The sequence below is a fragment of the Amphiura filiformis genome, chromosome 10 (assembly GCF_039555335.1).
Source record: "Amphiura filiformis chromosome 10, Afil_fr2py, whole genome shotgun sequence".
In the NCBI taxonomy this organism is placed as follows: domain Eukaryota; kingdom Metazoa; phylum Echinodermata; class Ophiuroidea; order Amphilepidida; family Amphiuridae; genus Amphiura; species Amphiura filiformis.
The window spans coordinates 21150073-21162813 of NC_092637.1; the positions used below are offsets into that span (position 1 = coordinate 21150073).

At 34.7% G+C, this 12741-nt stretch overlaps 1 protein-coding gene across 1 annotated transcript in view; it reads left to right on the forward strand.

The window, feature by feature from the left end:
* Positions 1–12741, forward strand: part of LOC140162638 (adenylate cyclase type 3-like) — a 129497-nt gene that overhangs the window by 100751 nt on the left and 16005 nt on the right. Inside the window, 4 exon segments of the mRNA XM_072185912.1 lie at positions 368–486; positions 2405–2516; positions 6889–7016; positions 9432–9590. Coding sequence (XP_072042013.1) covers positions 368–486; positions 2405–2516; positions 6889–7016; positions 9432–9590 — 518 coding nt within the window.

Here is a 12741-nt window from a genome sequence, read left to right on the forward strand (position 1 = left end):
ATGCCGAATGAAAATAGCTATGGGAGATTGGTACAACTATGGTCATTCATTCACCCATCATCAATTCATCGCAAGCCACCTAGAAACACGGTGTCTTGTTGGCCATATGAAGCAGAAAGATTGCTGGTATAAGCCTATTCACCATTTTTGAAAATACCGTTAATTTTTGCCATTTAACCATACTTACGTGACGCCGTTGCGACCAATCAATGTTTCTGGGCGCGTAGTTCACATCAGTGTGATATATTTTCTGAAATGATAATACTTTTTTCTACTATGGTGACTTATATAATCTCCACAAACACTTGTGGGCACAAAGAAGTTTCTAACCTAACTCTTTTGTGATTTATTTGTTTGTTCTTTATAGGAAGGCTTGCTGTTATCTGTCTTACCCAAACACGTTGCGGATGCCATGATGGGAGACGTGGGTAAATCAAATACTGGTGCTTTCAATAGAATTTACATTAAACGACACGAGAACGTCAGGTAAATTTTTATAGGGTGGTGTATTTACTTATTGGCGTTTCAACTATGTTTTTCCTGCCTTATCTACATATGCATCCATCTCTATTGTTATTATCTCCATCGTTATTTCATGGTAAATTGTTCTAGTGTGTCATACTAGTTCCTCTTTTGAGTGTTTTCCTACTACAAAGTTAATGACATGCTTCTTTTTAAAAAGCAATATCTATTTCAGTAAAAAATACTGCGCACAGAAAGTATATGAGCACTTAAAACAAAAGCCGTTTATTGCAACTTATAGCAATTTGAATAAAAAACAGAGCTTTTTAAAAGTGATACAAAATTAAGTTTACCTTTCCGACGAATGACGCAGATATTCAATACAGTGGAGAGAGCGTCTGGCTGTAATGAGGCAGTAACAAAGGCAACAAAACTTGCCTTGAAGGAAAAAATATCCAAAACTGATCGCTTTTAGGCCCGGGAGCTTAATCTCGCCGATTACCTCTGCGTCGTCTCGGAGCATTTCGATGGCTCTCCTGCGGCTTGTAGTTTCAAGCCGCAGCACGCCGATGAATTAATGTAGCGTGGCCATATCCCTGGTTGCGAATTCGCGAGCAGTTATGGCCATATGGGCATCGAGTTCGCAACATCTTGCCATCTTCTTGCGCTGCGGTTTGCCATATTCATTAATCAAAACCTTTATATTAATGTTTATTGTAGTACTTACTTGAGTTTACTCATCGTGAGCAATTTGCGGATCAGTCGATATAATCCGGCAAAGAATCAACACACTCAAGGACACTAATTTGTAAGGGTATTGTTGTCAGGTGTTATAAGCCGGTTGCGAGAAATGTAGGAGTTGGGCCGATCAAGCCGATGAACGGGTGACTGAACATGGCCTTTCATCGGGTAGACACACATTTTATTAATGCATATCGCAACGGTATTTTATTTCTCAGCATAGGCGCATCGGCGTGGGTCTGCGGCTTGGTTTCCGGGCACGCCGCAGAGTTAATCGGCGAGATTAAGCACCCAGGCCTTAAAACTCTACATGTTGTCATTGAAATGCATATCTAGTGGAATAAAGCCGAATGAGATATAAAAGTACACAGAACAAAATGTTCTATCTATCGACTACCGTATTAGGCAATAATAGCTTTATTGTCTTTAAGCAATGGCTTTTAGTTCAAGTGTTCAGATGCTTTTTGTGCGCAGTATAAGCTGGTATGTTTCATGCGTTGTGGGATAAAGTTTCTCATATTATCTTATTTTTATTTAACATATACAATTTTTATGTTTGATGATTTTTATATGATTGATATATTAAATTCCATTTTATTCAATTGGATATGAATGAAAAACCATGGAGACATACATTAGTTAATGTGATTTGCTGATCATAATATAAATAGCAGTTGCAATCTGTTCCAAGAACTGCGTGTTGTTGTTTGGGAAAATTAAAAACTGGATAATTGGAAAATGAACTGCCAATTTAATTACGTCTATTCATGGTCTGAAAATTATTGTTGACTGTCACGTGACCGTCGTGACGATGCTGTTGGTGTAATCATGGCTAGCAAGTTTTGTTGAGAAAAAAGAACAACAATGAATACAATACTTTTTATGAACTCCACCTAAAATCAAGTTCTAAGCTTGTGCATCAAAATAACAAAATGAAAGCTGAAGAGTGAGATACAAGAAGAAATAAATGCTTAAAAGCGTTAATATTAGAAGAAGGAAATATAATGAAGACGAACGAGGTGGTAAAATGAAAGCTGAGGAGTGAGGAATGAAAGATGACGAGTGAAGAAGATAAAAATGAGGAGGAGAATAGTTAGGAGGAACAGGCGGGTATTAAACGAATACGAAAAGAAAGAATACTCTATTCATTTTATCTCATCGTTCATTCTTGCACCATTCTATATATTTTTGTTTCCTACAGCATATTATTCGCCGATATTGTTGGATTCACAGCCATGTCGTCAAAATTGACAGCGCCTGAGTTGGTGAAGACTCTGAATGCCTTATTTGCCAACTTTGACAAGTTATCAGACGTAAGTTTTGCCTATAGTTCACTTGGCCCCTTAACATGTATATACTAAAGTTGTGTATAGTTTGGTATAGTTTGGTAATGTTTAATACATGTTCAGGGGCCAAAAGAAATCTTTCACAACCTTTCATGATATATTTTCACCCTGGAACATGTATTAAACATTATAAAACCCTAAGAAACTATACGTAACTTTAGTGTATACATGTTGAGGGGCCAAGTGGACTTACGGTCTTCTTGCGCTCAGGTCGTCATATCATTAATGCCTTCTTAGATGCTATAGGAAGCTTCTTTTATAGATATACCTTTTTTGTTTCTGCAACATAGTAATTCTCATTATTAGGAACCGTAAATCAAGTTTCGACGAACAGCTTGCTGCTATTATGCATTCCATATATTTAAAAATTCGCAACAGAAACCACTGGAGGCTGCCATTTCTGGAGAGATAACCCTTGGCAAAGTGGGTGGTCTCCCTGTACTTTTCAATGTCAAAACAATATCAAGACCTCATCAACTCCTAAAGTAATGACGTGTTGTTGCCAAAAACATCTAAAGGTTCTCGATAAGTTTTTGAATGTTTTCATATTTTTTCTATCAAATTATGTCCATGTTCATGTTATGGAGTGAGTGCTTATCTGTTTACTATTGCTGATTAGATGGTGTGTAATGGGTGCTCCCACGCCATAGGATGTTGTGTAATGGGTGCTGCCATGTCCCCATGATGAGTTTATAAATTCGTAGTTATAAATGTAGGTTATAAACATGGTTAAATAGGCAAGTATAAACATTCATAAGAATACTCCTCACAAATAGGAAGTAATTCTACTAACTTTCGACGTCTCAGTTAGACTAATTTACAGAGGGCGGGTGCAATGGCCCATCCATAAAACGTCCTTATATACATGTAGCACCGGATGTTAAGTTACTGCTGCATTTTCAAATGATTTCGAAGCCACCACAAAACCTTTGTCACTTGTACTAGGAAAGTGAAATAAGTTACATATTGTGAGTGCTATCGAACTGTATTGGGAATTAAGCTCCGGATCAAGACTTAAATGGGTTCATCCTCCATGTAATACACACGAAATATTACATATTATACAGGTAAAGAAACCTAAATATAAAGGTAAATATAACTGTGTATATATACGTGTCATGTTTATATACGTATTATGCCTATTCCTGTTTATATACGTATTATGCCTATTCCAAACATTTCTTTATATATAATATAATATTATATATTATAAGACAATATGGCAAGGGGTTTTGTGGCATTCGGGGCACGCTCGTCTAACATGTTTATATACGTGTTATGCCTATTCCAAACATTTCTATATATAATATAATATTATATATTATAAGACAATATTCTAAGGGTTTTGTGGTATTGTCTTATATTGTCTTATAATATATAATATTATATTATATAAAACATTTTAATATATAATACGTATATAAACATATTAGACGATGCCCTGAATGCCAAAAACCCTTGTTTGGAATAGGCTATATAATATATATATATTTATATTATATAAAGAAATGTTTGAAACAGGCATAATACATATATAGAAACATGTTAGACGAGTGTGCCCCGAATGCCACAAAACCCCTTGCCATATTGTCTTATAATATATAATATTATATTATATAAAGAAATGTTTGGAATAGGCATAGTACGTATAGAAACATGTTAGACAAGCGTGCCCCGAATGCCACAAAACCCCTTGCCATATTGTCTTATAATATATAATATTATATTGTATAAAGAAATGTTTGGAATAGGCATAGTACGTATAGAAACATGTTAGACAAGCGTGCCCCGAATGCCACAAAACCCCTTGCCATATTGTCTTATAATATATAATATTATATTATATAAAGAAATGTTTGGAATAGGCATAATACGTATATAAACATGTTAGACGAGCGTGCCCCGACTGCCACAAAACCCCTTGCCATATTGTCTTATAATATATAATATTATATTATATAAAGAAATGTTTGGAATAGGCATAACACGTATATAAACATGTTAGACGAGCGTGCCCCGAATGCCACAAAACCCCTTGCCATATTGTCTTATAATATATAATATTATATTATATAAAGAAATGTTTGGAATAGGCATAACACGTATATAAACATGTTAGACGAGAGTGCCCCGAATGCCACAAAACCCCTTGCCATATTGTCTTATAATATATAATATTATATTATATAAAGAAATGTTTGGAATAGGCATAACACGTATATAAACATGTTAGACGAGTGTGCCCCTGAATGCCACAAAACCCTTGCCATATTGTCTTATAATATATAATATTATATTATATAAAGAAATGTTTGGAATAGGCATAATACGTATATAAACATGTTAGACGGGTGTGCCCCGAATGCCACAAAACCCCTTGCCATATTGTCTTATAATATATAATATTATATTATATAAAGAAATGTTTGGAATAGGCATAATACGTATATAAACATGTTAGACAAGCGTGCCCCGAATGCCACAAAACCCCTTGCCATATTGTCTTATAATATATAATATTATATTATATAAAGAAATATTTGGAATAGGCATAACACGTATATAAACATGTTAGACGAGTGTGCCCCGAATGCCACAAAACCCCATGCCATATTGTCTTATAATATATAATATTATATTATATAAAGAAATGTTTGGAATAGGCATAATACGTATATAAACATGTTAGACAAGCGTGCCCCGAATGCCACAAAACCCCTTGCCATATTGTCTTATAATATATAATATTATATTATATAAAGAAATGTTTGGAATAGGCATAATACGTATATAAACATATTCTACGAGCGTGCCCCGAATGCCACAAAACCCCTTGCCATATTGTCTTATAATATATAATATTATATTATATAAAGAAATGTTTGGAATAGGCATAATACGTATATAAACATATTCTACGAGCGTGCCCCGAATGCCACAAAACCCCTTGCCATATTGTCTTATAATATATAATATTATATTATATATAGAAATGTTTGGAATAGGCATAATACGTATATAAACATATTCTACGAGCGTGCCCCGAATGCCACAAAACCCCTTGCCATATTGTCTTATAATATATAATATTATATTATATATAGAAATGTTTGGAATAGGCATAATACGTATATAAACATATTCTACGAGCGTGCCCTGAATGCCACAAAACCCCTTGCCATATTGTCTTATAATATATAATATTATATTATATAAAGAAATGTTTGGAATAGGCATAACACGTATATAAACATGTTTGACGAGCGTGCCCCGAATGCCACAAAACCCCTTGCCATATTGTCTTATAATATAAAGAAATGTTTGGAATAGGCATAATACGTATAGAAACATGTTAGACAAGCGTGCCCCGAATGCCACAAAACCCCTTGCCATATTGTCTTATAATATATAATATTATATTATATATAGAAATGTTTGGAATAGGCATAATACGTATATAAACATATTCTACGAGCGTGCCCCGAATGCCACAAAACCCCTTGCCATATTGTCTTATAATATATAATATTATATTATATATAGAAATGTTTGGAATAGGCATAATACGTATATAAACATATTCTACGAGCGTGCCCCGAATGCCACAAAACCCCTTGCCATATTGTCTTATAATATATAATATTATATTATATATAGAAATGTTTGGAATAGGCATAATACGCATATAAACATATTCTACGAGCGTGCCCCGAATGCCACAAAACCCCTTGCCATATTGTCTTATAATATATAATATTATATTATATATAGAAATGTTTGGAATAGGCATAATACGTATATAAACAGGAATAGGCATAATACGTATACAAACATGACACGTATATATACACAGTTATATTCACCTTTATATTTAGGTATCTTTACCTGTATAATATGTAATATTTCGTGTGTATTACATGGAGGAACGACCCTTAAATGGATTAATCGTGATTTTGACACACACAAACAACTTTTTTGATGATTTTTGAAAAATGAGGGCATATCATTAGCCTACTACGCTAATTACCTAAGTCATTTTTTGTAATCTTGAGAACAAATTACAAAATGTGGTTCAAGCATGCATCAGTTACAAAATCAACCTAATTATTTCGGGTTACTCCCTTTACTTTGTATCATTGTCGTATATTCTTGTGCAAAGATTGGTGAATAAATGATTAAGTGCTTGCTTGAACCATATTTTGTACTTTGTTCTCAAAATTACAAAAATTGACTCAGGCAATTAGCGTAGCAGGTTGTCGATTTGTGTGATGAAATATCATAGAGCGATTTTTGGTGAAGTGTCATTTGCACCATCATTGTTATCAATTCATATTTTTAGAAAAATCACCAGCTGCGGATCAAGATCTTAGGAGATTGTTATTATTGCATATGCGGTGTACCGGATGAGAGACCTGACCATGCAGCTTGTACAATACAAATGGGACTTGATATGGTCGTTGCTATCGCGTAAGTTTTCTTAATTGAGCTTTGTATAGTTGTGTGATTATAGAGGCCGTCAGCCTTTCGCCATCTTGTGGGTACAAATGATCTGCGTGTTCATGCATCGGACACTACGAGCAGGGCGCAGCTTACCACGCAGCTGTTATCACGCGTCGACGCGGTGATTTTGCTGTTCACGCATGGAGATCGAACGACCATCGCAGTGTGTACCCACAAGATGGCGGCATATGACGTCACGCTGACGGCCTCTATTATACGAAATTTGATGCGAAATGTGTTATTGCATGTATTGTGCATTCTTTAATTATATATTTTCTTTTTTATTCAGAGGGTGACCTCTCAGGATAAAACGGCAACATCTGTAAATATTATTTTAAAAAGACACGGCTGTCAACATAACAAAATATTTATGCATTTCATGGCAAAATTGACCAATTATTATATAGTATCGGCCTGCGACTTTTAGGTCCTATGCAGTTTTACACAATACATTCGTCAAGTTTATTAAAATAAACTTGAATAAAAAATGCCTCCAATATTAGCTATCGACCGTAATGTAATAAGTGCTTTAGGTCAGTTCTGAAAATATTCTTATTCGGCGAATGACCATTCATTGTCCATTTAATATAAAATACGTATAACAAATTGATTGCTTAAATAATTAAGAACCTTTTTACGTTGACTGTTCATTGTAGTCTTGGATATTAATTTTGTTTCATAAGGAAGGGAGAGCATGGTAGCACTAAATCATAATAGAGTTGTTGTTCATATATAAAGGTTTATTTAGTTTTCCCTTAAAAATATTATTTTGTTTTCAAGGCCAAATTAAATATAAATATTATAATGTTGCTTCGTTTTCAACAATAACATGAAGAGAAATTATCAATTTCATTAACCAGTGAGAAGTGAGTAGTACATTTAAGAGATCATCAGAAGTAAAATTGTTCGGATTTTGTTAAAAATCTGAGCTACAGCTTTGCGCAAGATTTCGCAGAAAAACGTCGCTGGCTTCTCTTTTTCACACCTTCAAAAATCCCTCTGTATGTGAAATATATTAAAAGAAAAAAAATAAGTGAAACCAGCAACGTTTTTCTAACAACCCTACCGTAAGGCATCACGGGATAACAAAACATCTTTCTTTGAGCTTTTGGTATCTCCTTTGATCATAATGTGTTTTCACCTATTTCGATAATGGTGTAGATTCAACTTCCCCAACATCAACATGTTAAATGTTGATGCTCAATCACATCCCTAAGTCAGCTAAACTATATCAAGCTTCAAAGGTTAGCAGAGCTAACTGTTATGTAGACTGCTGCCCTCATTCGTCAACCGCCTGGGTTGACGACTGAGAAAACTACGTGAAAAAAAGTGACGGATTTTGCAACAGGATTCATGTGGCATAGAGCATGCGCAGTTGTGTCCAAATTAACCTTTTGACCGAGTTTGTTGTTTTAGAACTTCAGAGCGCGATCTTGTCACAACGGCGCTGTACAGTGACGCGGTACACGGGCGCCGCTAGTCAGTCGCGCTACGGCGCACAACCAAAGTCGCATTGAATGGTTTTCAGAAGTCCGTCATGATATGGGCTGTAAGATAATCAGTCGTCACTACGAAGCATACACAGTACATGTGAAGTGTAGACGGCTGATTGGAATTAGTCTAGTTGTCACTACGAAGCATAACACAGTACATGCGTAGTGTAGACGGCTGATTAGAAGTAGTATAACTGTCATGGAGAGCTAAACCTTTGGTTTTACAGAGCAAAACCTTTAATTATGGGAAGGGCGACTGGAATAACGTTATGATTTAAGAATGTGTATCCTAGGTATAGCCGCCATTAGCGGTCATTTTACTGATGTTATTCACGTGTCGTAACACGTTGACACAAACTACATTAGTAAAGCAAACTAAATTTGAAATGTCATGTAACAGAGGCAGAGTAACATAGGTGTATTGATTGAAAGTGTTAATTTGTGTATCTACCCTCAACAGTATGACCTTGCACAATATTACCATACGAGCGTATATTATATAGGGGAACGAACATAATTTATGCTTTGGAAAATAGAAGGATCGTCATTTCTCAACGATAAAATCTTTTGCATCTTATAACTAATATTCTTATAATGAAAACCTTCATGCTGTGAATTAAATGTTATTCATTAAAAATAGGATACTTCAAATTACAGGATAGTTATTTTTCAACTAACAGAATAAGTAAACGTTTCGCCAACAGATTGTCTTTTCTGAAAGTAGTACAGCTGCTAAGATAAAATCATTGTGCACTTTCAGCCCGGGGTACAAGGACCGATGTTGATTATAAGATGTGGAGCTAATTTGGATTTGAGCTCTGCTGCCTGCGTGGAATTTGCAAATACGAGCACTCAATATTTACTACCCTGTTTTTTAATATCCATATAGTGCTGTCCGGGAGAAGACTAAATCTGGAGTAGACATGCGGGTTGGTATTCATACTGGTGCAGTGCTGGCAGGTGTCATGGGTCAAAAGAGATGGCAATTTGATGTCTGGAGTACGGATGTGAAGCTAGCTAACTGTATGGAATCAGGAGGTATCCCTGGGTAAGTTTGTCAAAAGAAAACAAAAAACAAAAAAGTGTGAGACATTTTAGAATTCCAAACAAACTGAGGTAGAATGTAACGCTTTTGAAATTGGCCACAATAACTAAAGAGTTGGGATTGCGACCAACATGGAGTGTAGAATTATAATAGTGAACAGGCTATTATACTAAAAACTTATTTTTTGCTAAGAAACAAGTCGCAAAGGGACGAACGAAAAACATTTATCACCTTATAACCCCAGCTTATTTCCTATACATATATGACGCTCATAGATTGGTAGAAAAAATTATTACTCAAACTTACACACAACAAAAAATGCTTCAATATTGCTGAAAAAAGAAGAATTCCGCAAACTGTACAGTTGAACATTAATCTAATATCCTGTCGATTCACAATAAATAAGTAAGATTAGGCTAATACACGGGATGGACGGTGTCAATTGTGGTGACATCTTACGCCTCTAGAATGATCGCCAAATGGTTTCATTGATTTCTGCAAGGTATCAGGAAAATAGTTACAGAAGAAAGTGGCACGAAAAAGGTGATTGGCCAAGCTAACAGTCAAAGAGAGCCGACGTCTTGCAAGGGTTTGATGACTCGGGAATTTCAGTTGCAATAATAAGGTCATGAACCATTCATAAACACTTGAGAATGTTCTTGCAATCTTATTGGTTCTTAACCGTGTGATAGGACACGATATCACACCTTAGCGCGTGTATGTCGACGCGATACTCGTACCCGCTATTTGAACCAATCGGAGGCGCATAGCAACTACAGGACTGATTGATTCGCAGCCCCATGTAATTCCTTGTAATATTTAGGATTTAATTTGATTAAAATTTGGTATGCTAATGATTAATATATTTATTTGATTAGCGTAAAACAACTCGGCTTCGCCTCGTTGTTTTACTTAAAATAATGATGTCGCCCGTGTTATATGAGACGATAGATGTACTCCAGCGGCTAAAAACAATACCTTTATTCTCTGATTCTCTCACAACCATTTTCTTGATACCTTGCAAAATGTAATTCGTCTCTACATTCAAACGAATGTCCGTTTTCCGCCATTGTAAGCACTGGAATAGGCGCGAGATATCACCACAAATGACACCTTCTATTCCATTTATTAGCCTAATCTTACTTATGCAAAGAACATTTTCATCCAGTAAGTCATGTAAAATCGACAGGATATTCAATGAATGTGGAACATACAGTTTGCGAACTTTCAGCAATGTATGTGTATAAATGTCATTCTCCGTTTTGTCTATATAAAGCTAAGATGCTCAAGAATAGACAAAGGATACATCAAAAAGTATCAATAATTTAATAATATAAAGGTACGTAGTATCTGCGTTGTTATTTTTACATACAATCTGAATGTTATCAAAATATGACAAGTTTAAAATAATACTTGTATTGATTTAACGGAATTTTATACTTCTTCGGCTATAAGTACAGCAAGTATGAGTTTTGCATGTCTTTTAAGAGGAAATTTCACAACTTTATGCCGCCAAACTTTAAACTGTCAGCGTTTTTTTTTTTTATTAAAGATGTTTATAATTACTTTCTTTTCACTGATACAGTGCCTGTAATGCTTATAGTAAAACACTATGTATCTTTTCCAGGGTAGTTTAACACACCTCAGCTTAACACACCTCAGATTAATTTCAACTTCTAATATTGTATTAGAAAGTATAATGTCATTTTTGTACCTTTTGGGCCAAAAGTGTTTTTATGAAATAATAATTAGTATTATATCTTTGCAATTTACTCAAAATATTTTATTTTAACTTTCCTTAAAATATAATTATATAAAAAGTACATAATATTTTAGTAAGTTATTATATATCTGCTATCGAGTGGTAAGTGAGATATTTCGTCGATTTCTGTTTTCTTTGTGTAAAATTACTAAGAATATGATAGATTATTAACACACACGAACCTAAGAGAGTGTCCTAAGATATGCAGAGTGTTACCTTTATGATTATTAAAGAATACAACATTTTGTATGAAAAATGTTCTCTTATTTTTGCTAGGCAAATTTTCTTGTTTTTTGACAAGTTAGAATTCGCATACATTGCTTTTCTTTTCATCCTCTCTGGTTAGACATAATGATCAATTGCTATTTTGATAACCTTTTAAATAGGCTATCCTATTTGAAATCCACACACCCTGAGGAAGACATTACCTTAATCTCCCACACAAGGAATGTAGATTTCAAAACGGAGTCACCCGTTTAGGTAACTCTGTTTGACATTCACACTCACGATGTAAAAGATTAAGGTCATGTCTTCCATCGGAGGTGTATGGATTACAACTAGAATAGCCCATGAATAATAACACAATAATGATCGAAAGACGACGTTTATATAGCATTAGTTTGGCATATTTTCCAATTAAATATGCGAGGGCTGTGTTTAGCCTTATCTGATTCTCTCATTTCCCATTCAAAGCATGTATAGACTGTTTGACAACAAACCCGTATATATGCATGGCATGACAGTAGAGAACATAATGCATTCATTAGAACATCAAATATTTAACCGGCAGAATTTTAATTAAACATGTCATTGAATTTACTCATTTAAAGTTTAACATGTCGATTCCAATGATGGAAAATTCGTTTTCAAGACTATTGTTTTTATGACATAAGATATCAAACTTGTCGGCTTTGTCAAAAATAATATTTAAAGTAAATTAAACTTTTAAGCAAAGTAAAACAAAAGTCAACTTGTAAATCTTTACGACATTACACTTTTCTAATGTCTAATTTGTTCAAGATAGGCCGACATGTTTCTTCATGTAAATAAAAACCAAAATAAGAAATGCTTCAGACTGTTTAGAATGCATATTTACTGGACTGCAGTAAACTGAAATAATAAAGCAAAGTGGTCAAAACCCACAGCGAGCCCTATTAACCATTGCCTAATTTGTGGTGTTACCCCACTACCGAAGGATTTTAGAGAGTTCAAACTGTTCCCCATTTGACATATTTTACATGACGAGCAAAACTAAGACGATTTGTTACGTTAACAGTTTTCATTTCTTGGTCTCTGTGGAGTCTAAAGTTGGCCGCATCCACTTCGGTCCATCTTCTACTGCTCATAAGCTTGAACTATAACACATTTTGTCCTGTATAAAGGGGCGTAGCC